At 47.5% G+C, this 25,989-nt stretch overlaps 4 protein-coding genes across 7 annotated transcripts in view; 2 read left to right on the top strand and 2 right to left on the bottom strand.

Moving 5' to 3' along the window:
- The window catches only part of fam222aa (family with sequence similarity 222 member Aa), a 42,700-nt gene extending 34,111 nt beyond the window's left edge, over window positions 1-8,589 (top strand). For all 3 annotated transcript variants that reach the window (XM_057032583.1, XM_057032585.1, XM_057032584.1), the window contains exon 3: window positions 2,137-8,589. In XM_057032583.1, the coding sequence (XP_056888563.1) occupies window positions 2,137-3,584 (1,448 nt within the window). In that variant the 3' untranslated portion in view covers window positions 3,585-8,589. The remainder of the gene's footprint in view (window positions 1-2,136) is intronic.
- Window positions 8,590-11,071: 2,482 nt separating this feature from the next.
- trpv4 (transient receptor potential cation channel, subfamily V, member 4) lies at window positions 11,072-19,891 on the bottom strand. Its single transcript, XM_057032519.1, has 17 exons — window positions 19,652-19,891; window positions 18,673-18,754; window positions 18,007-18,443; window positions 17,275-17,450; window positions 16,614-16,766; window positions 16,197-16,337; window positions 14,709-15,007; window positions 14,442-14,621; window positions 14,210-14,368; window positions 14,026-14,118; window positions 13,860-13,933; window positions 13,433-13,598; window positions 13,289-13,355; window positions 12,904-13,208; window positions 12,415-12,542; window positions 12,201-12,322; window positions 11,072-12,120 (listed from the first exon to the last, which is right to left on the bottom strand). Exons 2-17 carry the CDS (start codon window positions 18,679-18,681, stop codon window positions 12,020-12,022), a joined length of 2,610 nt encoding a protein of 869 aa, XP_056888499.1. The 5' UTR covers window positions 18,682-18,754; window positions 19,652-19,891; the 3' UTR covers window positions 11,072-12,019.
- A 515-nt stretch (window positions 19,892-20,406) lies between these two features.
- Window positions 20,407-22,229, bottom strand: gltpa (glycolipid transfer protein a). The gene is made up of 5 exons (XM_057032668.1): window positions 22,038-22,229; window positions 21,281-21,339; window positions 21,057-21,190; window positions 20,835-20,985; window positions 20,407-20,771 (listed from the first exon to the last, which is right to left on the bottom strand). Exons 1-5 carry the CDS (start codon window positions 22,138-22,140, stop codon window positions 20,589-20,591), a joined length of 630 nt encoding a protein of 209 aa, XP_056888648.1. The 5' UTR covers window positions 22,141-22,229; the 3' UTR covers window positions 20,407-20,588.
- Window positions 22,230-22,825: 596 nt separating this feature from the next.
- Window positions 22,826-25,949, top strand: tchp (trichoplein, keratin filament binding). Of its 2 annotated transcripts, none has more exons than XM_057032594.1 (13): window positions 22,826-22,980; window positions 23,269-23,463; window positions 23,551-23,761; window positions 23,846-23,902; window positions 24,008-24,076; window positions 24,189-24,362; window positions 24,436-24,548; window positions 24,624-24,690; window positions 24,770-24,942; window positions 25,027-25,108; window positions 25,192-25,377; window positions 25,451-25,594; window positions 25,682-25,949. In XM_057032594.1, the coding sequence occupies exons 2-13, from the start codon at window positions 23,273-23,275 to the stop codon at window positions 25,712-25,714; spliced, it is 1,500 nt and encodes a 499-aa protein (XP_056888574.1). In that variant the 5' UTR covers window positions 22,826-22,980; window positions 23,269-23,272; the 3' UTR covers window positions 25,715-25,949. The 2 variants fall into 2 exon arrangements, with proteins under 2 accessions (XP_056888574.1, XP_056888575.1); XM_057032595.1 differs by having other exon boundaries at window positions 25,460-25,594.
- The last annotated feature ends 40 nt before the right edge of the window (window positions 25,950-25,989 follow it).

Consider the following 25,989-nt stretch of genomic DNA (forward strand, 5'->3'; position numbering starts at 1 on the left):
TGGTTGTTTTTTCCCCTCCTCATGTGGCAGTAATTAGGTAGACTGATGGGCATATTGCAGGCGCGGGCCTGCAGGGGTGGTAGGGCAAGGGCCCTTCATATGCCTGTAAGCCAAGTATCTCTGCTCATTTAGAATTGATGTGATGATCAAAGACAGGTTTTTTTTTCTTCTCTTCACCCTCATGTAAAGAAGATCAGAAAAAATTGTAACCATTCCATTTGCATGTGGATCAGCAGCTCGCTTTGAAATGAGCATGTTTTTCTCTTCGGAGCAAATGAAATAAGTCTTCTGTCAGTTTTCCTCGGCACGTCAGAACATCAAAGCAAATGGCCTGACTGTCACCAGGGAAGCAGGGCTTTGCTTCAGCAAGGCGGGTTAGATCTGAGATAGGCTGCCCCGACGCACTCAGCCTCGCCCATTAGCATGGCACCAGGTTCCCCCACTATAATTAAAACCCAGTTATTTAAGACGGGATATTTTTACAAATTTAAATCATCATTTGAAGTGTAGTGTTTCAGATTTAGAGAGTGTCTGCAGGACGAACCTAAGTGACTGGAATAGACTGTGCCCTAAATCTGGACTGCAATATTCATACTCTGGCCCCCTGCTGTTAAATTCCCAATTTATTTCTCTTATGTTATGGATCTTGTAGATTTAATCATTTTCACAGTTGGAGACCCACAGGGTTGTTGAAATGAACTCTGTGCTATCTGCAACGGGAGCCAAGAAATGAGAATTGTGGCTACTTGGCTGTGGAGTCTCTTTAAAATGATTTTTGCATCGTCGAGGAAATGAAGTGAGTCCTACTCAACGCCTGCACCCAGCAGACCCCTCAGGTCTTCCGGACATTTGCTGACAGCACAGTTATGGCAGTTAATTTTCGCATGTTTTGTTAACTTTAGCATTAAAACGCCAATTTTAGGGGTTGCAAGTCATTTGCGGCAGCCGATATATTGCTTGTAAATTGAGTTCTTTTTCCTGGCCCCCACCCTTTTTGTTACACCGAGCTAAGTAGCCATGAAATTGCCTGAATAATGGTGTTTAAATCCAATCCCGTCGCAGTCTCTCACCTCTGCCCAGCCCCAAAACAATGACACAGGGTGGGTTTTTTTTTTTTAAATTGCCATTTTCCTGTTTGCCACCTCGGTTCACAATAGCCAAGCCTTGGCTCATTGAGCGGAGGCCATTGCAGCAGTTTCGCTCGCAACATTCAACGGTGAATTCCATTTTCAGATTGGATTGTTTTCATGTAGTAGTTAGAATGGGGACATTTGTGTTTGTGATGGTTATCTGCATTATGTCCGCTCTGCGATTTATTAGCCTATAAATGTAAAATGTAACCAAAACACAATCTTGCAGGCTAGCAAGAGCATCAGACGTACCCTAGATCAGGCTTGCAAAAAGCTGCACTTCAACATTCCCCAATTGGCTCTATTCTGACATAGTCGACCTTAACCTGGCTAGTAATTCCCCACAGATGTTTAATTGGGCTTTTTAACAGGGCCTCTTCACACACTCCTGGACTGAATAAATGTGGAAATTCTGTGTTCAAGGGTAAGACCTAGTAAGTGATACCACTTATAAATCTCAAATGTGCCACCTCAATTAAACAAGCCTTTATCTCCTCCCCGCCGTCCCTCCTTGCCTGGTATCCAACGCTAACCCAATTCAATACTAAAGAGGGTCCGAATTAATTTCGCAATGAACTGGTTTAACGGCGCCTAAGGTACCGGGCTTTGACAGAATGAGTTTTTAAAAAGATCCATTCATCTAGGGATGAACTTCCACAGGAGGATGTGAAAATAAGATTGGAGAATGCGTTTTAAATCAAGATGACAGGCGAGGAAACACAAATGAATGTGACAGGCTGCTTTTTGGGTCCGTCAGGTGCATTTCTGCTGCATACCGTGGAGTTCAACCACCATCTCTGGCTGATTATTGACATTTCTAAGTCTGCTTTGATAGCCACTGTGATGCTCTTACTGTTACAGCTGGGCAGTGGTTATTGCAATTGATTGGTTGGCTTTGAGGCTGTCATTGCTCTTGGCGCCGATATTTCTGCTAATCAAACGTCTGGTCCGCTGCTCTTTCTACACTCTTTCTATTTCTTATACTTTCTCTCTGTCTGTCTTGCAGGTGATCTGGTGGTTCCTACACATTCCCCACGCTACCCCACAGCAGCAGAACTCGATGCCTATGCTCAGAAGACGGCCAACAGCCCTCTTTCCATTAAGATCTTCCCCACCAACATCAGGGTTCCCCAGCACAAGCACCTTAACAGGACGGTGAATGGATATGACACCACAGGGCAACGCTATAGTCCCTACCCACATCTACATACAGGGGGTTACCATGGCCTGCTCGCTATTGTCAAAACCTCCTCATCATCATCCTCTTCATCAACATCCACTTTTGCATCTACAAAAGGTGTTCTTAAAAATTCAGAAGGGAGACGGACTAAGCTCTCTCCAGCCCACATAGCTGTTGCCCCATACCCACCCCACAGTAGTAGCACTTTAGCCAGTGGCCATGGCCAAATGGTATACCACACTGGGCCATCGAAGCCTCCAGAAGGCTCCGGGCTGTCAGTTCCCCCAAATGTCACTGTAGCTGGCTCAGTGATTCCTGTTACAGGGGGCCGAGGCGTAGCCCTGCCTGCACAGTCCAACCTCCCCTCCATCCAGAGCATCATCTACCAGATCAACCAGCATTGCCAGGCCCAGGCTCTGCAGCAGGTGTGCCAAGGGGCCGCTACAGCAACCACAAATTCCAGTCCCTCCAAGCAGGGAACAACAGTCATGGGGCTGTCTTCAAGCTCCTCCACTGGAGGCTATGTGGTAGGAGTGGGTCCCCAGGCTAATATGGTGTACACAGGCCCGGGGCTGCCGACACAACACACAGAGGCTATGAAGAACGGTGTGTATGCTGATGGCATGGACTATATCCTTTGGCAGAAGCAACAGCAACAGCAGCAGCACCAACAACAGGCTGTGCTCCGCATGTATAGTGGAGGCAGCGGAGGCGGGGGTGCCGTCAGCAAGTCTCCTGAAACCTGTGTCCAGGGCAGCGGGATTATGGCGACCCAAATGTCCTCCTCTTCCTCCAGACCCTACCACCTGACAGTGAGTGGAGGAGGACTGGAGAAAGTCAGTTCTTCACCTTTGAACTGTGTGGGCATGCACGGGAATTTCTCAGTGGGTCAGTATTTCGCCCCACCGTGGAATAGTGTGCTGGTGACGCCAGACAGTGACTGCTACAACCCCCACGAGCTTCTGGGGACTTCCACGGGGGGCCCAGCCACAGGGCACAGAGAGATGGGCTACCCCCATAACCACCACTTCCATCACCACCACCATCACCCCGCGATCGACAGCGGCGGCGGTTTGTGCTGCAGCCTGCCCAGCAAAAGCCTGTGCAACACGTCAGTCTTGAGCAGCAGTTTGCAGTCTCTGGAGTACCTGATCAACGACATCCACCCGCCCTGCATCAAGGAACAGATGCTCGGCAAAGGCTACGAGACTGTGTCTGTGCCACGTCTGCTCGACCACCAGCATGCACACATCCGCCTCCCTGTTTACAGATAGAGGCGGCAGAGGAATGGAACGGAAGGTTGCGAGGGAGAATCAAAGGAACTGAGTTGGTTAGTTTTGTTGTTTTCTTCTGGGTACAGGTGCTTGAGCGTGGTGTTGCTTTAACTAGCGTGGGAGCCTGACAAGATGCAGTTGTGCTGTGTGACCCTAGACGTGGTGGTAAGGCTGGCCGGCTGTGGGAATCCTGAAGCAGCAGCAGCGCCTGCCAGTGGGAGAGAAAAAGGGATTTCAAGATTCTCCAGATAGTCCATTGTGTGGTTTGCCAATAGGAATTTTGATTTATTTTTTTTTCCTTCATTTGTCGTTTTACTTGCCTGAAAATCACAAGAATCATGAGTTGATATGACGTGCATACCCCACTCTTCTACCCCTCCTGTATTCCTTGGCTGGAGCTACTGTGTAGGTAATCACTGAAATTGTCTTAAAATGGCCAAAGTTTGGGGCTGCGTCAGAAATCCAAATCTCTATGATGGTACACATACCTAAACACACAGATACACATAGGAGAATAACACATACACAATACTTGGGTGGGTATGCACAAGGATAAGTCTAAATCAAAAAGTATAGTACAATATTAGTTCTTATTGCTGTTATAATTGATACATAAATTGCACTGCTTGAATCTTGTTAACTTTGAAGTTTGGAATTGGGTAGTTTGGATATGATATATTTAAGAAACTTGAAAACTTGAACCTATTTTTTGTTGTTTTATATATTTGTAGGTATATTTTATGCATCGGCTGCTATGGGGAAAAGTGTCTCAAATGCTTTTTTAATGTTCTTTTTTCCTCCTCCTTTGTTGTTATGATTTAACAATTCCTCCTCAAGCGGATGTGCAGTTTCTTATGTCCTGGTGTGAGACATAGTCGCTGCTTTGGTTCTGTAAGAACCTGGTCGGAAAGCTCTTGTTTTTCCTAACCAACACTGGAGTCTACAGTCAACCTTGAAATACTTATTTAAAAAAGAAAAAGTTGCAAAAAATACAAGAAATGTTACCATGAAGAATGTGATGGGGAGGTAACCTGTCTCTGCGAGTGCATGGGTGTGCGTGCGTTATATTTTGCTTTTTTTTTTTTTTTCTTTCCAAAATCCTCAGACTTTTTTGTGTGTATTTCTTTCAATTGTACCATAACAAGGATTCAAAGCTGAAAACTGAATTGCCAGTCTCATAAATGTCATATTTCAGTAACGTACAATGGAATTAACCTCCCGCAAATCGCTCCTTTTGTCGGAGGCTTTGCGTTATCTGCGTAGGTGTGAAGGCGAGGTCACGTGACTCCTGCAGTCGCAGTGCTTTTCCTCTATCGGGCATTTGGTCACAGATGGGAACAAATGGACATTTTGGTTTGGGGTACTTTTTCGTCTCGCGGATAGAAACAAAACGGAAACAATCACACCCTGTCCGCCCTCCCCCCTCCAGGCTGGGGTGCATTAAGCCTACGTAGATTCAGAGCAGTGAAATATTTATTAAGACTGTGAGATTCCCTTGAATGTACTGCACTTAAATTACTGCAATGTTTTATTGCCTTGTGGGACTCAAGTGAAAAACTGCATCAGCGCAAGCGGTCCGTTGGTCTTAAATTTCTTCTGTCCGTCAAATTTCAAACAATAAATCCAGTTGAGTTGCCAGGGCGACGCAGTTGTGGGGAGACACCGACATCAGTCTAGATTTATGAAGTGCAATTATTATGACTGTATTAACATTTTTCTCTGAGCTTACACCAAAAAAATGTAAACTACAGTTGTCAATACATTCCCTGTGTACACCAACCCCCCATTCTTATCTCTTTTTTTCCTGTTTTATTTTTTTTTGAGGTGTAAAATAAATTTCTTTAAGACTACATTGGGAGGCCACACCCTGGCTCTGACCTCTGTCGTTATTTTAAATGTTATTATTGTTGGGGAAAACGTGCGATGTAGATCTTTTTATTCAAACTCTGCTGCTGAGATCTGTCGGCGTTTCCCGGATGGACATTATTGGTTTCTTCCTTGATACGGTGGTAAATTTAAAGATACTTACTTTGATGGTTTGTATTGTGAACCTTAAACAGGCCTGTATTTTTTTTTAGCTCCAGATAACCCTTGCTTAATCTTAACTGAGCCTTAAATTCTTTGCTAATGGTGTTTGTAGACGCAGTTCTGTTTGAAAGGCTGACAAAGACTCCGAGCCCTATGGCTTAAATTTGCACAGTAAGCCTCCTTAACATTCCAGCGAGAAATTTTTCATGTTGTTTCAACAGCCTAATACCCCAGCCACAGTGTGTTTCCAGCATATTTTTCCGTCTTGTAGAAATATTTTGACAGATTTACAGATACATCCCGTCTCCAAATCCCCTCAGTTTGGCTTCTGCATCCAAGCATTAAACCCTGTCACATGACGTTGGATTGAAGAGGAGGCACTTGAGGCAGCGAGGGTTTCTGGTGTCAGGCCTTTCCCACCAGTGGAAGGCACCAGGCCTATCTGCTAATGGGAATATTGGGTGACGCCTGAATGCTGGACGCTGCACTAAGGGTATTCATTCACTCAAAGGGTTGAAATAAACCCCTTTCCAAGTAGCAAGGGATTTCCTAGTGGACTCAATACCACAAGAACATGGTGACATTAAATTAAACATTTGGCTCATACTTTGTTATATTCAGTAGAAGGTTTTATTTAGCTGTTTGCTATCGTTGCTGTGTGGCTCCATGTTTACTCCACTGGCTCCCAGCTGTCTGTCCCTTAGTCCTCTACACACATTAATGACCTTCTATTGATGGGACGCATCTCAGCCCCGCCACTCCGACCCACTGCAGGTCCCGATTTGGACGCTGGACGGTCGGCTCATATTGGGATAATAGAATTAAATTTCAAGTAGATTTGTGCCTGAGCTGATCCGTGCGCGACTCACTCAGCCGCAGAGGCAGAGCGGCATATGGCACGTCATTATCCGAGCCCACCCTCCCCCTGACCAAGGCCGGCGGGGTTCAGCGCTACTTAAACCAACCGGAGCTTCGCACTGGCTGAATGGCGTTGGAGAGGAGGACATTTGGAGGGGAGGGGGGGCACTAAATCGCAACCTTCACGGTGTCCCGGAGGGCCTCGGCACCGCGCTGTGATGCCTGGGTTCAGGCCCTGCACTAAAAGCCGGGCCGCGTTTGACCGAGGGGGTTTGTTTTCTGTTGGCTTATACATGGCTGCTCCCCACCCGGGCGAGGAGGCCCTGCACAAAGTGACAGACCTCACTAAAGGACAGAAAGAGGGAAACAGATACAGGGAGGGTTTTGGGGTCAGAGAAGCCTGGAAGCATCAGTAATCAGGATAATTGCCATGTTCCTGGTGCCGATTTCATCCTCCCCTCTTTCGCTGCGTGGCCTCATATTCAAATCGGAGCTCTGAGGAAATCACACTCCCTGTTGAAAGACTTATTGTGCCTCAATTTGCTAAATTATAGCAAATGAGGCCTTGATTTGGAATTTTTCAAGGCTCGGGAAAAAATGTTTCAAGTTACGTTGCCGAGGAAATTATAGCGTTGCACCATCCAGGCATCAGTGCACGACTGTGCCTGGAGACTGACTGGCAGCATTGACGCGTTCACCACAACGTCTGGAGTGTAGGTTGGGGGAAAAAACCAACCCTGGAAAATCCCAATAAGTCTGGTGCGAAGTCTGGTGGCATATTATGCACCTTAAATACTGGTGAGGCTGAAAGGGAGCGGGCAGAGCCGTTCAAAGCGGGGTCAGCTCTTTCACTCCCCCAGCAGAGAGGACAGGAGGCTGGGGAGGGAGAGAGAAAATAAAGGCAGCTGCTCGCTCTGTAGAGTCTTGGCTCCACTTCCCTAACATACAGATGACAGCGGGTGACGGGTGGGACGGAGGAGGTGGGTGGGATGGGGAGGAAGGGAGGGGTTTGGAGGGGGCTGATGCCTCCTGCACAATGCTTTGGTCAACCTCAGTCGTGTCCCCTGGCTGCCCTTGGGCCCCCGGGGGCTTCCATCCAGGAGCCCCTCCCAGCATCGCTCCTTAACGTCTGCGCGAGATGAAGCGGCGCAGCTCCTCATCTCCGTTTGGCTCCCACCTAGCAAGAAGATACTTTAATCAATAACAGGGAAGGTCAGGAGGGGGCTCGTGTAGTCGTCCCCTCGGCCTTGCAGCGGTTTGCACAATGTCACCGGGGAGCCGCGTTCAAGCGTGAACCTCTTCGCTTCTGCGTCCTCATGCACAAGTGTAGCGCACAGGATCGCCGGAAAAACCTCCAAATCTCCGTCCGCGCTCTCTGATGGAGATATTATTTTTTGGCCCATTTTACCACAAAAGTCTGGGGATTTTGCTTTTTCTTTTCCTTCCTCCTTCGCTTGACTGTGTGGCTCTCAGAATGTTCCTGTGGCTGCTTTCCTTATTTATTTATTTATTTATTTATTTTTGTTCTCCCCCGAATGATCTCAAATGCCGATGCTGCCAAAGTCTGAGGGAGCCGCAACCTTGAGAAAATCATATATATGGAAATGAGGAATCTCTAAAGCGTCTCTCTTATTGTTCTCTCCGCAGCGATGTATTTAGGTTTAAAATAAAAATGGTTTGGGCTCCTCAGGATGAAAAAAATGTAAAGTATACCTGGCTTTTTCTTTTTTTTAAAGACAATATACAAGTCTTAGATTTCAGGAGAAGAACTGTGAATATTTCAAGGGAAAAGAAGCTGTAAAATCCTTTAGTTGTGGGTTTTTTAAACTTTTGAACGTGCCTACAGCCAAGCATCCTGGTGATTGCTTACCTTCTGCCCCCTGGATCTGCAATCTCCTTCTAATCGCCCACAACCATCATCTTCAATTTGCTGGAACTGCCACTGTCCCCCGCCCGTCACAGTAGATATTTTGTCTTTTCCTCTGCTTTTTGTCAATCTCAGGACAAAAAAAGAAAGAAAGAAATATCCTTATTTTATTGAACATGTTTGATTTTCATTTGACAAATTCTCTTTTATGTATCATTGTTTGGCAGAAGTAAATAAAGGACATGACTTGTTGCTTTTGTTACAGCAGCTTTTTCAGCATCCTGCAAACGTCTTGTTGAATAATTTTGAAGACTTGACGATCCTTTGCTGTAATGAAGGTAAGCATATTAGTCTTAGGATTCACTTTGCACATCACCACCATATGCTGCCCTCCTGCAATCCTGTTGTTCACTTGACCTTTTTCACCTCTCGGCAGCATGTGGAGCACGAGGCCCTCGGGTCGCTCGGGGAAGCGGCGCCTTTGGCGATCAGTCACCAAACACAGTAAAAGGAAACGGCGCTCCTTCTTAATGAGGGGTTGATTGACAATTTCCCCGATGTGGGGAGGTGCTCAGAAGCACAAGTAGAGTCTTTTAATGTGCTATTTTGTATCAGCGCTTTCCGAAGTGCCATCCTCTTAAGCCTGGAAGTCACAGTACCTGTTTAAAATCCGCTCTGATTCGTGTGGAGCGCATTTGATGACCGAACGTCTTGTTTCGATGCTTAAATACTTGTCTGCAGGATTTTGCCAGTGTTGTCTTGGGAGTAGATAAAGGCCAGAATCCATTTCAGATGCCTTTTCCTCATTTCTCTCATTTGCCGTCACCCCCCAAAACCACCACCACCACCCAAAACGAACCATCAGATAAGGCGCAGCCGCCTCCACCGGAGCGTACTGGTCGGCGAGGCCTGCGCACTGATTTCATGCGCGCTCACTCGGACAGAAAAAGAGCTCCGTGGAGCAGAAATGCTTCTCTTATTAGTAAAACTCATTCACCTGCACGGCACATTGGGTCCGTGGCAATTTCGTGATAAATCAAGAGAGATGCCTGCACAGGCCGGGCGGCGCTGCCCTCGACTGTCAGTTTAGACACTCTGAATCATTTCGGGTTCAGCGGCCTCGTTTCATCTCGGATGAACTGAAAGGTCATCTCACACGTCACCTGACCAATATGTCTCTGGCTCCCCGGTGCCAGCAGTAATTGCTCATTCCATTTAGAAATACCGCACCTCGGTGAAATATATCGCCGCGTGGACATTGGCTCGGAGTTCAGAGCCGGCCTGCTACTCGTGAGTTAAATGGTTATTTTATGCAGGACGGCGTCCTGCTGGACCTCAAACAGCCCATGAATGTTTCGCTCAAAGCTGCTGTGGAACGTTTGGAGTCAGAGGAGCGAGGCGACCCGGGTTCGACCCAACCCCGGAGATTGCTTTAGCCCGAGCAGCTGGGCTCCATCCAGACAAAAGCTAATCAGTTTGCGTCGCCGTTATTCCGGTGACAGTCGCTTTATTTCAGACCTCCATCTGAGTGTCGACTTTCGCTTCCGCACAGAACCAGAGCTGTTGTGACAGGATCCTGTTTGGCTGTCACTGGGGTTTGTGGAGGCTTATTTGTAGCTCACTCGCTGCAAGCAAGCAAGCCATTTTGTTAACAGCTCACACTTCCTGTGCAAGTGTGCGGTTCCAGAGTTGCTGACAGTGACACTTGCAGGACCGAGGCCTGCCCTACTTAACAGGCTGCGGGGAGGAGGGCAGGCCCAGTTGTCAGCAGCGCTAGGTGCTCACTGCTTAGATAAACCTGGAGGATTAGAGGCCCAGTTAAAGTTGGGGCAAAGAGGATTAGCCTCTTCTCTGAGGTGGCGAGAGATTCCCCGTGTCCTTCAGTGCTGCTGGCCGCAGAGACATGAAAAAGAAGAGGAAGGAGGCGGAGGAAGAGGAGGACAGGAGGTTGAGGTGAGAGGTCAGAGGCCCTTGTTGCTGCGAGCGAGCGTCTGTAAGACTTTAAAACCGGGGTTGAAAACACGAGGTGCAGTGACCGTGGATGAACGGAAATGAAGCAGATCACAGATCAAGTGTTGGCAGCTTGTAGTTTCATGGGGAAGATAAATAGCTCATAATTACAGCGATTGTTAGAGATAGTCAGAGGGACCTGCCGTCGATGACAAACAAGGTCATACTTTTACTTCAACGGCATCTTGTGTGATGAGCTCTTTATCTGATTTGAAAATAACCCAACAGTAGCAACAGGATCAGTTAGCAGGATCTCTACAGGGGTGTTTAGAACTCTGCAGCCACCAGCAGGTCAGAGGAGGAACTGCAGCGGAAGCTACCCTGACATAAAGGTGGAACTGGTTTGTCATAATTATTCATTTTGACTCTTTCCTTGAAAAAAAGTTTATTTTTTTATCCCCCCACCCGGTTTAGCCACTTATGTTAAATGTATGCTTACAAGCTGCGGGGTTTGAATTTATAGATCAAATTCAATTCTAACATTCATCTTAGAAACAGACAACAAAAACTAATGCTAAGTAAGAAACAGTTGAGGGTATTTTATATTATAAAAGCATGAAGCTCTACGGCAAATACCATAAAGACTATTTCAATATTGAAATTACAAACTAGGACAAAGAGTAAGACTTCAAAATTAACCAAGAATTGAGACTTTTACATTTTAATTGGTCCCAAAGATTCGTCAAAATTGATATTTTATGTGTGAAGGAGAAGAATATCCGGATATGAATTCAGTTTTTATTGTTTTTTACAAACATTTGGAAAAGGAAAGCAGCACCTGTGTCTTTATAAAAGCAAAGTAAAAAGCAAACAATGACCTGTGGCCATCAACTGCACTGAATCGCAGCCCTATGAGCTCTCAATCCAACCAGTCGTGCAGCACAATAGCACGCATACGCGCTGGAGTCGTGCACGAACAAGATGCTGTCAAAGGCAAAGTGCCAATTGTAATGGGAAAAAAAGGCACAAATAGGGGGAAGCGCAGAATGGCGAGGCCCGAGAGTTGATTATGCAAATACCCCAGCTGCAAAGGAACAATAAGTCTGCAAATGCAAAGACAAACCATAACACGGAGGGCTATTGTGTGCAATTTGCATATTTGCTTAACAACTGTAACCTGCTCATCAGGCCCATCTTGTTCTGAACAATGCCACTGTGTTCGTATCAGAAAAACACAATCAAAAATTGTCCCCGTGCATTGTTTCAGTCCGAACTGAAGCTGCACCGGCTGGCTGCTCAATCTATGCACACATACTTACAGATCACTCAAATGAGGACATATTACGCTATATTTAAAACATTGAATCAGTCTTCCTCTAAAATATAAAAAGTAAGGTTCTATTCCATACTCAGTGTTGGGAATATTGCTGCAATAACAAGGTACTTTAGGTTGTGATGGTTAGTAGACAGCTGCTGTTTCCTGGAGCATTATAAGGAGGCTGGACGTGCTCGTACATCTTCTTTTAAATCCCTGAGTGACCAGCGTTGAAGCGGAGACACACGCGTGATTTGTTTTCCTAAAGGGAAGCATCAAAGCCCCAGTTCAGTGTGTCGCCGTCATCATTTCCCCGTGTTTAGTGTTTTCAGTGTGTTTTTCGAGGCGTCCATTGTTCCCTTGCTGTCATTTTGATTGGTGGCATCGACGAGCGGCAGCGTGAGACGTCTGCAGGCATCAGTGTCTGGGCGTCAGCGGCTCCATCTCTATCGCCAGGTCACGATTGTGAGGACCCTTACTCAGCTCCAGCGCCCGCGGGACCACCGTGGACCAGCGGTCTGGAGGGAGTCAAAAGCAGAGGCTTTTCTTTCATCTGTGTGAGACACTATATGAGTGGGAGGGACGGGTGGACGCTCACCTCTCCTCAAGGCTCTGACGCCCTGCTGCAGCCCGGTAGCCTGGCAGGTCTCGTTCTTGCCCGGGTCCTCGTTGATTATTGCCAGGTTCTGGTTCCAGTGGCACCAGTTCACCTCGTCTACCCTGAGGAGGACAACCAGTCGCAGATGAGACGAGCGTCGCGCGCATGTGTGTGTTTGTGTGTGTGTGTACAGCCACGTGTTGGTGTTCAGTACCTGAAACACCAGCGTCGATCGGGGGTCCCGTCACAGTTTTTCCCCACTGTCACCATCTCCCCGGCCCGGAAGGACTTGCGAAGGCAGACAGGAAAAGAGCGCTCGATGTCCAAGATGGTTGTTGCCCACTGTTCAAATACAACTTCCATGGTTACAGGTGTTTTTGGGAAAGGAAAGGAAAGGAAAGGAAAGGAAAGGAAAGGAAAGGAAAGGAAAGGAAAGGAAAGGAAGGAAAGGAAAGGAAAGGAAAGGAAAGGAAAGGAAAGGAAAGGAAAGGAAATATAGAAATGCAACAGTGGCTAATGGTTAGCTACTGTATAATAAAGCTTTCTAAAATAGGACAGTTTCAAGCGCAGTCATTAAAGAGTGCAACAAAAAATATATTTCTGCACAGTCAAAGATAATCACAGAAGATTATCACCCTCAGAAGAACACCCTCCTTCTACTCTAAATACGACCATTAGACGTATTTGGTTTCCTGTGCTTCACCTGAAGCTTCCAGATCTTCTTGCTCTGCTTGGAAACCTGTCCCACCGTCTCCCCCATCAGAGCGATCAACATGTTCAGCAGCAGGACAAAGGTGAGGATGATGTAGGTGACCAGGAGGATGAGGAAGACGGCTGGATACTGGGCGCTGTGGATCATGTCCAGCTCGCCCATCCCGATGGTCAGTTTGAAGAGATCCAGCAGGAAAGTGCTGAAGGTGTCGGGGTCCCTGCACTTCGGGTAGGTGGGGCAGCCCCCGTCGCACTCGGTGCCCGGCGGTGGACACACCGTCAAAAGGGACACCAGGGCTGCATGACACAGGAAGAGGACCTTCAGGTCTGGTGGAGAGCTTTAGATTTCCCATTTAGACATTGGTGTGGTAAACTACCTGAAGCATATCCGATCATGAAGAGCACGTACACCAGCAGAAACCTGAAAAGGTCTTTGAAAAGTATCTAAAAGAGAAGCACCCATAAGCAACACGGAGCCTCATTACTCGAGATTCTTACGTCCCCGACCGTCACGACCCGACCTTCTGTATCATGATGCTGTAAGTGCCCGTCAGCTTCAGGCCTCTGGTGAAGTAGAGGGTGTTCATCCAGCCCAGGACCAGCGCGAACACCATCACAGACACGTAGGCCTCGATGCCTGACAGGTAGAGAGCGGCGCTGATGACGATCAGCACAGAGTAGACGAAGCTAGAGGACGGGGGAGACGTGATGGTTGAGGGGTTGTAGGGATATTACAGCCCCGCTGCTAACGATTAAATCCACAGGGCGCCCCGAGGCGCTTGGCATTTCCACTCTGTGTAACCCCGACTTAATTAAACACGGAAACTACCCAAAAAACACATCCAGGGTTGGGGTCGCGGTATTAATTAGAGGACTCAATTAAGACGATGCAAATATTTCCTCGGGTAAAAGACAGCGAGACGTGGCGGTGGTGGGGGGTGGACTTACTAGAGCAGCTGAAAGGAACCGTCAATAAATAAAGACTTCACCCCAGGGCATTTCTTCAAGAAGACGTCCTTAATCTGCACAGAGAGGGAGAAGCGTGGCGACAGACGTTAGCAAACACCGGCGTGCCGCTTCAGACAGATTAGTCACCGGCGATCAGGTGACTCACATTAGTGAGGAAGAAGAAGATCCCCGATGCCAAGGTGATGACCTCTCCAGCCATACGCAGGTAGTCGGAGGACGTGGTGTACGGGTACGGAGGCTGAAAGGGTGTCGAGTTTCAACCCGTCAGCAAATGTTTGATGACATTTTGGGCCTTTTGACATTACTGACCAGGTAACGGGACCACCCACCTTTCCCTGCGTCGGGTGGTAATAAGCCACCAGGGTGAAGATGATCATGGTGATGAGGTAGGAAACCACGCTGATGTAAAAGGTGACGGCGGCAAACTTTTGCCACTTGGCCCTCAGCAGCTCGTTGATGGGTTCCACCGCCAACATCTCGTGACGGTTCTGACAGAAAACGGAGCGAATCAAGCCAAGGTGACGACCACCTCGTTTTCAACCGCCCTCCCGAAGGGTTCACCTCGTTCCGACTGTTGTAGACGAGGATTTCCAGCACGGACGGCTCCTCCCCGCACGTGTCCAGCGAAGACAGATCGTAGAGAGAGGAGTACACCGGTCCATAAGCCCAGTCCTTAAACTTACGGGACAGGTGGCGGGCTTCCTCGTCCTTGATCTCACGTCGGATGATGTGCTGGAACACCTGGTAGGACAAGTATTGACCTCTGACATCGACTGTACCAACGTGCGACGATGGATACGTATCACAGTGACACCCGAGGATCTCTACCCCGATTTTGCCGAGCTTGGCGGCCATCATGAGGGGTGACATGCCGTCGTTGTTGAGCACCGTCTCCAGGCTGCAGTCTGGGTACAGCTTGGCGCTCTTGATGAGCAGCAGGTCGTACATCTTTGTGAGGAAACGTGTGTTGTCCTTGGTGTTGTCGGCGATGTGCACCAGGGCGTGCAGCACCGTGTTCCCACGTGAGTCCTGCCGCCGCAGGTCGGCCTTCTTGTGCGGGTTCTCGGTCAGGTAGTGCACTATGTCAGGCTGGTTGGTGCATGCGGCCAGGGAAAGAGGGAGCTCACCTGGGCAGACGGCGAGGAAGGAGGGGGGATTAGAGGGACGCGGACGATTCAAAATAAGCAAATCAACAGGAGTGCTCATTAACTCTTGCTACGTCTTGTATGTTTCTGCCAAGCATGCTAACGCGGATCAAAGATTTGACTTTAATCCCCACCACAATTAGCAGTTGTTGGAGGGAGGGGTGTGTGCGGGGGGGAGGGGGGGTGCAAATGCAGCTGCTGAAAATGAGCCGTTGCCATGGGTGACATATTACTTTGTCACCTCGCATGGAAACGCTCCTCTTCACGGATTTGCACGGGTGCATGCAGAGTGTTAGCGTGAGTCTAAATCCCATTAGCCGTCAGCTCTGCCAGGTTCCTGTTCACCTCTGTGCAAAGCTCCGCGGCAAATTACTCACAGTGCGCCTGGACACGCTGGGATTTGGGAATGACAGCCGTGCAAAGTGCAAATAGAAATCATCTCCTCTGTGATGAGTGAGGGGTAAAAAGCATGAATATAATCAAACAGACAATTTCCAAAATTGGGTTGTGAGGAAAATAACACGGGCCCCGACAGATGTGAGGCGCTCACAGTCTGTCCTTCTGAGTAATAATACTCCAATTAATTATCAATTATTGTTAGACTGAGAGGGTTAAAAGGCTCCTTAAGACGCCCAACAGAAAGGTCATAGGCTATGAATCTGTTGTTTCACGGGATGCCAGCAGGGGGCAGTGTTTCCGGTTCTTGCTGAGGTTTTCTGTGGTCGCCAACAACAGCGACACCTTTCAGTAGACGTGACATAATGTCCACTTTGTCGTGCATTTGTAGAGGAGGGTTTCATGTCTTGGGCCACAGAAGTGTTCTGGCATACCAGGTCAAACCTGACACGTTACAAACAGAAAGGGCGGAGTACAGTTCTAGTTCGCTTCTCTCACGGAAACCAACAATTTTCAGTTTGTTGTAAAAACCAGCGTTAGCACCTCCTGTGTGAGTCACAGCCGGTGCACCCTTTGATGGAGCGACTGGAAAAGTCCACAGAGACGCTACATAATCACCATCCTATGTAGCAAATAGAAAAGAAAAAACATCCGAGTTCCAGAATCTTTTCCCTGTGTGATCACCAGGTTTTAGGCAACAGACATTTCACAGAAACACACCACTGCACTGGACTTTGATCCCTGCCCTGACCCGTGTGCGGCCGAAGCTCTTTACCAAAGTAAAAGTAGCCCCCCTCGTCTCTGGGCTGGAAGAAGCGCCCCCTCGCCTGGGCGTGAACGTCGGCTCCCTTCTCCACCAGCAGCTCCACGTACTGCTTACAGCGCCGCTCTATAGCGATGTGCAGCGCCGTCTGGCCTGAAGAAGACAGTGAAAACCCTCCTTTAGCGTATAAGCAACCCCTATTATAACTGCATATTTCTGCATTAAAGGTGATGAAATGAGAGCTAAATCATTTAAACAGATATTCTACCATCCTCCAAAAAATGTTTTCAAAAAGACACTTAAACTATAAATATACTCATACTATAAATACTGTTGTGGACCACATTAGAGCCTCGGCCGCCAACTCAGGACCTCCTTTCTTTCTCCACCGAAGGGATTGTTGTGTTGGTGTGTGTTAAGGCCACACACCTCTATAGTAGACGTCCCTGAAGGGCGTATTGATGAACTCCCTCAGGTTCCCCGTCTTCTCCGCGATGTCCACCAGCAGCGGGATGGTGACGTTCTGACCGCCGTAGAGGTTCAACAAGGCTTTAGGCAGACACGTTTTACCCGTGGATGGCTCTGGCAGAGGAAAAAACCACCGTTAAAAAACAAATATCAGGAGAAAATGCACACTCATTTAGGTGAGTTGGAGACCTAAATGGGTTTAGCTACATGCTGGGTAGAACTGGAAAAGGGAGAAGAAGATGTGGCCTTTTCTCCCCACACTAGACGGCAGAGGTGAATATTTATACATGAAATACAGCTTCAGTTGTTTCACGGGGCTTCCTGATGTGTCCATCATTGTTCTGGACAGTTCTGGAGTTGGAAGCATCAAACTTGAAGGCTCTGGAGCCTCTGAAGGAGGTTGCAGTTTGCTGCGATTTCTCTCTGCTCCGCGTCAAACGGAGGACAAGAAACATCTCAGAAGCTTTATTTGTGTCTGGCTGGAGGGGGACAAAGACCCTGACGCCGCTCCGCCTCTTCCCTCCTCAACCAGCTAAGAACAACAGAGCGGGAGGAACAGGGAAATACCAGAGGTCAACGTCAGCCGCGACCTCTGATAAAGATGGCGTGTGAGTCTGATCACCTCTGAAGTCCTCGTCGGTCAGCCTCTTCTCCTGGCTCTGCAGGTACTCCAGCAGGCCCTCCAGGGCCTCCGCGTCTGCTCGCGACACGCAGTCGAAGAGCAGCGAACGGTTAAAAACCTTCAGGACCTTCGGGGGATCAGCAGCCAGCCCCTCGTCGCAGGATGTTTCAGTTTTACTAGACAGACACACAGGAAATGATGTCATTGACTTGAACGCCACTATTATTGCTTTTTTGTAAACCTACAATCCTTGTTAGTTTTGTCCGAATCCAGAATAATTTTGTTTTGGGGAGACTTTAAAGACTTTTATTCTGAATTCTAGGAGCAAAGTTAAAAAGAAGAAAAGATTTCTTTAATGTGATGTTAAGTAAACTCTGTCCAAATAAAAACTGTTATTGTTATTAAAGCGTTTTTTTCAGGGGGAAGGACGGTGAGGAGAGGCAGCAGCCTAAACATTACAGCAACCGCTTCAGCAGCAACCAACAAGGTGTTCTCTGTTACTCTGTTCCATCACTGAATGAGGGTGTGTGTGTGTGTGTGTGTGTGTGTGTGTGTGTGTGTGTGTGTGTGTGTACACAGTGGCAGGTTTCTCTTTTTACCACATTTTTCCGAACCAGCCCTTTTGTCCCTCCAGTGTTGTTGAAACTGTAAACTCTTTGTAAACACACCCTTCGTTATTTATTAAAAAACAGCCATAAATTGTATCTTAGAGACGGCGGAGCTCCTTCTCACCCTCTCGGGAGCTTCTTCCTGCGTCGTTTCTGGTTGCTGGTGTTCCTGTAGGTGCCGTAGTCAAAGAGAGAGTCCATGGGTGCTTTCTTTGGTCCTGGAACCACATTGGACTCATAGATGGTGGATTCCAGGAGGTCCATGGGGTTGGAGATACCCTTCTTGAAGGCCCCCTGGAACTTCATGCGCAGGTTCTGCCTGCTGTCGGGCGGTTGGCCCGGCGGCGCCGGCTCCTGACTGGCGCCCTGAGCTGAAGGTGACGCGTCTTCGCTCTCAAACAGCTGCGAGAGCTCAGAGAGCGGGAACGCGGCGTCGCCTTCAGCCTGAGCCGTTCGACCATTGTTGGAGCTGGCGTGCGCCGCTGGGCCGCTGCCGTCGGAGCTGAGGGTGTCGGCTTTGGACACAGCGATGTGGCTCCTTCTGAGGAGACCAGAGCGAGGCTGGAACGCAAAAAACAGCAGCACAAAACATGGGAGTGGAGCACGTGCTGGGTGCTTAATCTTGGCGGTGCGCTTAAAATACTTCAAAATAATTAGCTTGACCTCTGACCCTGTCAGGTTTAATCAACTGGGCACGATAATAAATCATTTAAATAATAAAGAGCTCAATTTTCCCAGGAAATTGTGAGTCTAAATTAGCTCTTTAGTTACAAGTCTGACGCTTCTGTACCTCATTCATCCCTTTTATCACAGTGACGTGTCAAATTCCTCTTCAGGGGAAGCTGGGATGGCGGCAGACGCATGTGTTTGTCCTGTAGAAACAAAATCAGACCCGTTTTCTTCTTTACAAACCTCCTTTAAACACTGATACAGAGAGAGCTCTGTCATCTGTGACCGTATGGAAACGCTGGGACCACACTGATGCCAACAGAAATAGGGAGTCAGAATCTGGCCTCTCATTGGTCAGACGGGGATGTTGTGCACAATCACACCACCTGTCTGCACACACACACACACACACACACATGCACTAACAGCTCATGTGCTGCTTAGAGTTTCTGCTGAAATCTCTGCACACGCAGACAAAAAAAAACAGAGCATCTTCCCATCAGGACACTGACGGCTCATCAACAGCCGCGGAGCAGCACAAACACAGGAGCAGCAATCTCAGTATGACTCACAACCGTGTCTGACAATTGGGATTATCATGCCTTTACACCTCAGCAGTCATGGGCTGGAGCAAAAGAGAGGGCTTTGATAAACTGTTAAAACAGAGCAGGAGGAAAGGATTAACTTGGTGAGCGTGGAGCCAGAGGAGACAACGCCGCATGTTAAATCCGCCAGACTGATGCAAGAAAACAGCTTCTGTATTCCAGGAGGTTAAAAGTGAGGGACACCGATGTCCTCTGGGAGATGTGGGACTTCCTGTTCTGTCAATCTGACGATTCCCAGAAGTTACTGGAACCTCTGGGATGGTGGAGTCAAAAAGAACGACTATGTGTTTGTAACGGCCCCGTCAAATGTTTTACAGAACAGGAGAAAAAGATGTTGAGAAGCGGAAAAGGTCTAATAAAATCACATTTTGCCTTTTGTTTGAACATTAAATGGATTGGGAACCTGAAAACGACTCTCATAATATCCTAATAACTGCAGAGTTTACCCCCACAATGATAATCATGTTACTTAAAAAAAATAGCAGTTTTACTCACCTTGATCCAGGTTATTTATGTTTTAAAACTTTTTTCACAGCCTGTACCTAAAGTCAGTCGGAACAGATCCTCAGCTGGTTTTTCTGTCGGATTACTCCCGGGTGGCTTAAAATGCTTTCGGTAAATGACATTCGGCTTCATGTGCCGCTCAGACGGTCCAACAGAACAACAGAAGCTTTCAGGAGACGATGGGTGGGACAAAGTCACCGCTCGCCAAAACTTTCCTGAAAGAAAGGTGGGGCGGACGGAAGCGTGAGCTGCAGTACCGACGGCGACCGGAGGAGGGCAGTGAAAGACCATCAAGCTCCACCGCTGTGGTTAGAATTATTTATATTGTAGCCACATGAAATAAAATTACAGTTTTTGATTTCTATTTGAAGATTTTACTATTTCCCTTACAATCAGTAACATGGTCAATGTACCTTAGTATTGTATGTGGCTGCAATAACAAAAAAAAAGAATATGACTGAAACATAGTTGTTTTAATGTCTGTTTATTTTGCTCATACACACATTCTTGATCACTGGATGGACTGTTGAGGGTAAATGATCCAATTGACAAACTGTTAAAGATAAAGTGACACTAATGCAAGGTATGCAACCACAAAAGTAAATAATTTATGGATAATAACCCCAAACAAGAAATTGCTGCAGAAATGGTTAAAATGAACCTGTGTGTGTGTGTGTGTGTGTGTGTGTGTGTTGTGTGTGTGTGTGTGTGTGTGTGTGTGTGGTGTGTGTGTGTGTGGTGTGTGTGTGTGTGTGTGTGTGTGTGTGTGTGTGTGTGTGTGTGTGTGTGTGTGTGAGTGTGTGAGTGTGTGAGTGGGTTATAGTCACACTGTCAGGTCAGAAAACACTGAAAAGGACCTTGACAACCTGTGCCACTCTGCAGACTGTCAACAGCAGGACGACCCTGAGCAGATGAGAGCATGGCAACCTCACGCTCTGTAGTCGAGGTCGGCGTTCATTTTGCCGTATATCTCATAAGTGGCGTCAACCGTCGCGGTGAAATTAATAAGGAATTTTCTGATTTTCTCCAAGCAGTCCTCTTCCTTGACCTCCCGACCCTTGGAGAGGGCCCTCAGGAAATCAGCCTTGTAAGGAGCGCTGAGAAGAGCCACCTGAAGAGCAAACACAGACATCGGTGCCGTGTCCAAACTGTGACGATGAAACCCTGAACTGACCTTGAAGAACTGTTGAACAAACCAGCCGTGGTATCGTTTCAGGGCCACTTCGTAGGCTTTGCTGATGTTGACTCGAATCAGGTTGGGGTTGCTCTCATCCTTTTCACCATTGGCGAGGCTTTGGAGGAAGACCTGAATGAATCTCAAACCTCTGGTGGGGAGAGAATGGGGTAATTAAGGGTGGTTAGATGTAATAAATACACCAAACAAACCTTGTCAAACCTTTTCAGCCACATTAGAGCCAGCGTAGCTCCAACCTTGGGCCATTGGTCCCCATGCATTTCCTTCTCTGCCTCCAGAATCTGCTGCAGCGTCTTGAACCGTCCAGGGTTTGTGTCATAAACTACCTTGATTTTCTGTGAGGTGAAACGGCAGCATGCCTTATTTTATCGTTGTATATCTCAGAGGTGTGAATGCAAAGTTACAGATGCAGCTTGTGTACGTACGGCGATGTTAGCCGACATGTCTGCCTTTACGGGTGCAAAGATTGTAGAGCCCAGACAGTCTGAGGAGGAAGATTCACAGAGATGGTGACTCTCCAACGTCCAAAGGTGAACAGGACAATGTGTGCGACTTTGTGTTGTTATTAAAAGAAACACATTTACTCTTAGACTTGTTTTAGGCCAGTTTCATCAATGAAAGCAGGAGCAGTTTGTAGAAAACTGTTTTAACCCCAAAAAATGTGAAATCTTGAGTAGAACAAAGGTGCATTTTGGATGTATTTCAATATCAGATGTTTATTAAACCTAAAGGGTTCCACATGGCAAATTGAGTAATGGAGCTTTGGGATATTAATACACAATGAGTTCACACAATGATGCCCTGGAACACCATGGCACCAGTGAATGGGCAAAGGGAACTCAACACCGTTCTGATCAATTTTCACAACCTCAAATCCAGGCCGACTGGCTAAATTATGCATGCTAAAGAATTGAGAACAGTCTGATTGAGAAATGCAATCCCAAAAAGTTTATTTCAAACAGTGCTCGGTTGTTTTTTGGTCTTGATAGAGGATTTTCATGTTCTATATCCGTGTCTTTATGTCTTGTTCTTATAGAGCGACTGTAGAACACTGAAGAATTCAAAAGCCTGCTTTTGACAGCCTACACTGTTGGTGCTCCCTATTTCTTCGCGATTTCTTTCCTCATTACTTCACACGTCAGAGTAACTGAAATAACGTCACGCTTTGGAGGCTTCACTTACCGAAAAATGGGGGAAGGTGTGACACGGCCTCCAGAAACAGTCGTGTTTCCACCTGCCTGTCAGCAGGCAGCTGTCTGAACTGGTGCTCCATTAAGAGAGCCATTCTGAGGTCCGTGCTCAGTCTTACCTCTGGAATGATTCAGTCTGCAGAGCCTCTGTTCCAAACTTACTCTGACACCAGGAGAAGCCGTGCACGTCTTACCCCACCCCTGAACACACGGCTACCCAAACACGTGTGTGGACAAAGCAAACGTGCCCACACCAGCTTCAGCACCAAATATCCAGAGACTCAAGTATTTATTAAGCTACTGTGGCTCCTTTTTATTTATTAAGTTTGTTACTTTGGGTTTTTTATTGGTCATATTTTACCATGTTAGTATTAAACTACATATTAATTTCATGTATTTTGCCTTTGTTGAATTTGAACTATTTAATAATACTGTTTCCATGAAATGAGAGTGGGAGGTTTTGGGGATGGGCAAGAATGGGCAATGTTTGGCACTGCTGTAATAAAGGGGGGGTAAAGAGTGCTGTTTCACTTTATGTGGCATTGCTTTGTCAAACCAGCTCATTAAGAAAATGAATAAAGAATAAAACACAAAGATTGAACCCACAGGAGAATAAACTATATATCAAGGAATCCATTTGATTTCTAGAAATAAATAAACTTACTCAAAAGTTGAGCAAATATTTAAAAATTCGAGTTTATATTAACCGTTTATATTCTTTTCAATCGCGTTTCGCTTTTATCCTCGATCACGCAGTTTGACCCTTACGCCATTCCGTAGTGTGGGAGGTAATAGGAAGTTTACTAGCTCGAACAACCATGGCAACAAGCTTCTAACAAGAAGGGAAAAAGGCAGTTAAATGTTATTTTTCGATAGAGAATTGTGTTTTATCCCCATATAACGGAAGGAGACAAACCCCTGCTACCAACTCAAGTGTAAAGTATTGTTTCTTTGGCTTTGTTGACAGCAGCTCCGTGTTCTGCACCGAGTGTAAACATTTAAAACAAAACTTGAATAGTTAAAGGATGCCCTTGTGGTGCTTTTGTGCAAAATCTACCTTAGCTTTCTTATACTACTTTACTTTATTTTCTTAAAGTCACATTTGCGCTGTTTGTGTTCTCTGACGTACACGAAGAGTAGCCGAGATTAGGCGTAGATTGGGTAAATTTAGCTCCAGGGAAAATAATATATATCTCATAATGTATCCTTTTTTAATGCACCAGGTGTATGGCCCTGCCGACCCTCTCGACGCGGGTGCCCGCACGCTCCCGATCTGCGGGCGCGCACATGGCCTGGCAGCGGGAGCGGGAGGCTGAGAGGCGGCAGCAGTGGGAGACGCACGCGCGCTACCTGAGAGAACAAAGCGTGGGCAGCCAGAGACGGACCATCTGGAGCTCCATACACTCCTTCAACAAGAGGTCACATGACACCACTGTCCACACACACCTGGCGTCCATGTCTGGTTGAACCTGTCCAACTCCCTCTTTGTACCTTGTGTTTTTTAGTATGTCGGCCTACCGCAAGCAATACCTAAAAGAAGAGCAGGAGGCTCATTTGGAGCAGCGCAGGAATGGGCTCAGGACTTTGCTTCAGGAGGAGAACAACCGACTGGAGGCAGAGCTGAAGCAGTTGGTGCCTGATAGGAACACACTGAGGGGGCAGCTCCTGCAGAAAAGAGAGCAGCTGCGTACAGCGCGAGAGGAGCGGAGAAAAAAGGTGGGAGGGTTCTCCTTGACCCCTAAAAAGCAATGATCTGCTTTTGGGTCATAGCAGCAGCCCACATCTGCTTTTAATTCCCAGTTGGCAGAAGAGCTGCTGAGGGAGCATCGGAGGAAAAACAACCCAGAGCTGCGAAAGGTGGCAAAACTTTCACGATCTCTGGGAAATAAAACGACGCACAATTCCCGGTTTAAAATAGCGCGCCTCCTTTTTTGCTTCTGCTCACTTTGATTGTGCCTGCAGGTTGAGACGGAGCTGCACAAAGATCATGTTGTCAGTCAGTGGCAGAAGCAGATATCGGAAAAGCAACAGGTAAAACCCTGAGGTCACTGTTGGCATCCCATCCAACACATACCAGCTCCCTTCATCATGCTTGCACCACCTGCACCCTCCGCTAAGTGAGCCGGCTTTTCCAAACATGCAGCAACAAGTGTCAGAGCAGGAGGAGGAACAACGCTTTGAAAATGAGTACGAGAGAACCCGAATGGAGGCTCTAGAGAGGATGAAGCAGGCGGAGGAGAAGAGGAAAGCCGATGAGCAGACGAGGATGGAAGACCTTCGGAAACAAATGGAGGAACTGAAGCTAAGGGAGGAGGAGGTGTGGAGACTTTGAAATAAGCCGTTTTGCTGCCGACGGATGATGCTACACACTCATCGATATTTGCTCTCAGACGGCTCATCTGAAGGAGGAGCAGGAGGCTCTGTTGGTCAAGCAGTGGCAGCTGGAGAAGATAGAGGAGGAAAGGAGACGGGTGGAAGAGAAGCAGAAGAAGTTCGAAATGCGGTGAGAGAGCATCAGCGCGCTAACCATCAGCGGCGCTCTGGTAAGGCGCCGCTCTGACCGCATTTGTTCCACCAGACGTTTCCTGCTCCGGCAGTATCGCGCTCAGATGAGGCGAAGAGCCGAGCAAGTGCAGGAGGAGCTGGTTAGTCTGATAACTTTATTTTAATTATTCTTTTAAACCTGTGACTCGCGCCAACATGACATTCTCCTGTGCTGAGCAGGAGGCCGAGCGTGAGATGCTAGCAGCCTTGCTGGAAGGGGAGGGGGAGGAGGAGAGGAGGAAGAGTTCACGCAGGGAGAGAGCCATCGCCGATGTGGCCTGGATGAAGCATGTGATCGAGCAGCAGCTTCAGCTGGAGCGAGAGAGGGAGGCAGAGTTCGATCACCTGCACAGGTGAGCGCCAAAGTTCCGTCAAGTCTGACTCCCATCTTCAGAGTCTGCTCCAAAGCAAAACAGGGGGAGTTTCGTCCCATTTAGGCACCAAGCGCAGCAGGTGTGGGAGGAACAAGAGGCACAGTGGGAGAAAGAGCGAAAAGCCAGAGAGCGACTCATGCGAGAGGTGGACCGCCTTCACATTCCAATTGAGAATTTCTCATCGTGTTGAGAGTTTAAAAGCTGATCTCTGTTCGTCCTCGTGGAAAGGTGCTGGCGGAGAGACAGCAGCAGCTGAGGACGAGGATGCAGAAGAACCGCGAGGCTCAGGAGGAGACCCAGAAGAGACGAGAGGAGCTGGTAAAGGAGCTGGAGAAGGAGAGGACTCTCAGACGGCAGGAGAAAGAGCTGCAAGAGAGCCGCCGGACAGCGTGGTTACAAGAGATTGATGCTCAGGTGGGATCACGACACCATTGTTGGAATCTTATCAAAATCCAATTCCAATTTCCTGTAATTACTGTTGCTGTAGGTGGAGCAGAAGCACCAGGAGCAACTGGAGGAGCAAAAGAGGATAGAGGAGGAAGAGGAGGAGGAAGCAGAGGTTCTTCGAGGTCACGAGGAAGAGTGGAAGTTGGAGACACGAAGGATGGTGGAGAGAGGACACCAGGACAAGGTAAACCGTGTTGATCCACAGGAAACCAGTCATTAACAGGTGAAAACTGCTTCTGTTCATGTTTAACTTTGGCTGAAACGGTTTCAGATACACAGCAGACCTCGATCGGCCTGGACATGACCGAGCACGGCTGCAGGGTGGATCTACAGTCGCCATTTAAGTTTTACCCTAGTTTACATCAGTTTGGAGATCACCGACACCACGATTCCTGTTGGGGGCCAGAGGTCAGGGGCCCTTCCCCAGGAATGTTTCATTTTCCTGCAAAAACTGATTTTTATTATGCACTTTTTTTTATAGTTCTGATCCAAAATGTGACCAGTTGTCAATAAAAAAAAAAAAAAAAATAAATCAAACTAATTCAGACGTTTTTCATTTAATAAAGAAAAGAGGCAAAC

Source organism: Takifugu flavidus, chromosome 5 (assembly GCF_003711565.1).
Source record: "Takifugu flavidus isolate HTHZ2018 chromosome 5, ASM371156v2, whole genome shotgun sequence".
NCBI classification, from domain to species: Eukaryota; Metazoa; Chordata; class Actinopteri; order Tetraodontiformes; family Tetraodontidae; genus Takifugu; species Takifugu flavidus.

Excerpts from the sequence above, each read along its gene's own strand:
- trpv4 (XM_057032519.1), bottom strand. Across the intron at positions 16,767-17,274 it reads GACCGACGAGGACTTCAGAG|AGCCATCCACGGGTAAAACG; the intron begins GTGATCAGACTC and ends TTCCTCTGCCAG. Across the intron at positions 14,119-14,209 it reads ACCACCCGACGCAGGGAAAG|CCTCCGTACCCGTACACCAC; the intron begins GTGGGTGGTCCC and ends ACACCCTTTCAG.
- tchp (XM_057032594.1), top strand. The coding sequence starts at position 23,273 with ATGGCCCTGCCGACCCTCTCGACGCGGGTGCCCGCACGCTCCCGATCT. Across the intron at positions 23,762-23,845 it reads GAGAGGAGCGGAGAAAAAAG|TTGGCAGAAGAGCTGCTGAG; the intron begins GTGGGAGGGTTC and ends TTTAATTCCCAG. Across the intron at positions 25,595-25,681 it reads AGAGAGGACACCAGGACAAG|ATACACAGCAGACCTCGATC; the intron begins GTAAACCGTGTT and ends AAACGGTTTCAG.
- gltpa (XM_057032668.1), bottom strand. The coding sequence starts at position 22,140 with ATGGCTCTCTTAATGGAGCACCAGTTCAGACAGCTGCCTGCTGACAGG. Across the intron at positions 21,340-22,037 it reads ACACCTTCCCCCATTTTTCG|ACTGTCTGGGCTCTACAATC; the intron begins GTAAGTGAAGCC and ends CTTCCTCCTCAG. Across the intron at positions 20,772-20,834 it reads TTGTTCAACAGTTCTTCAAG|GTGGCTCTTCTCAGCGCTCC; the intron begins GTCAGTTCAGGG and ends TTTGCTCTTCAG.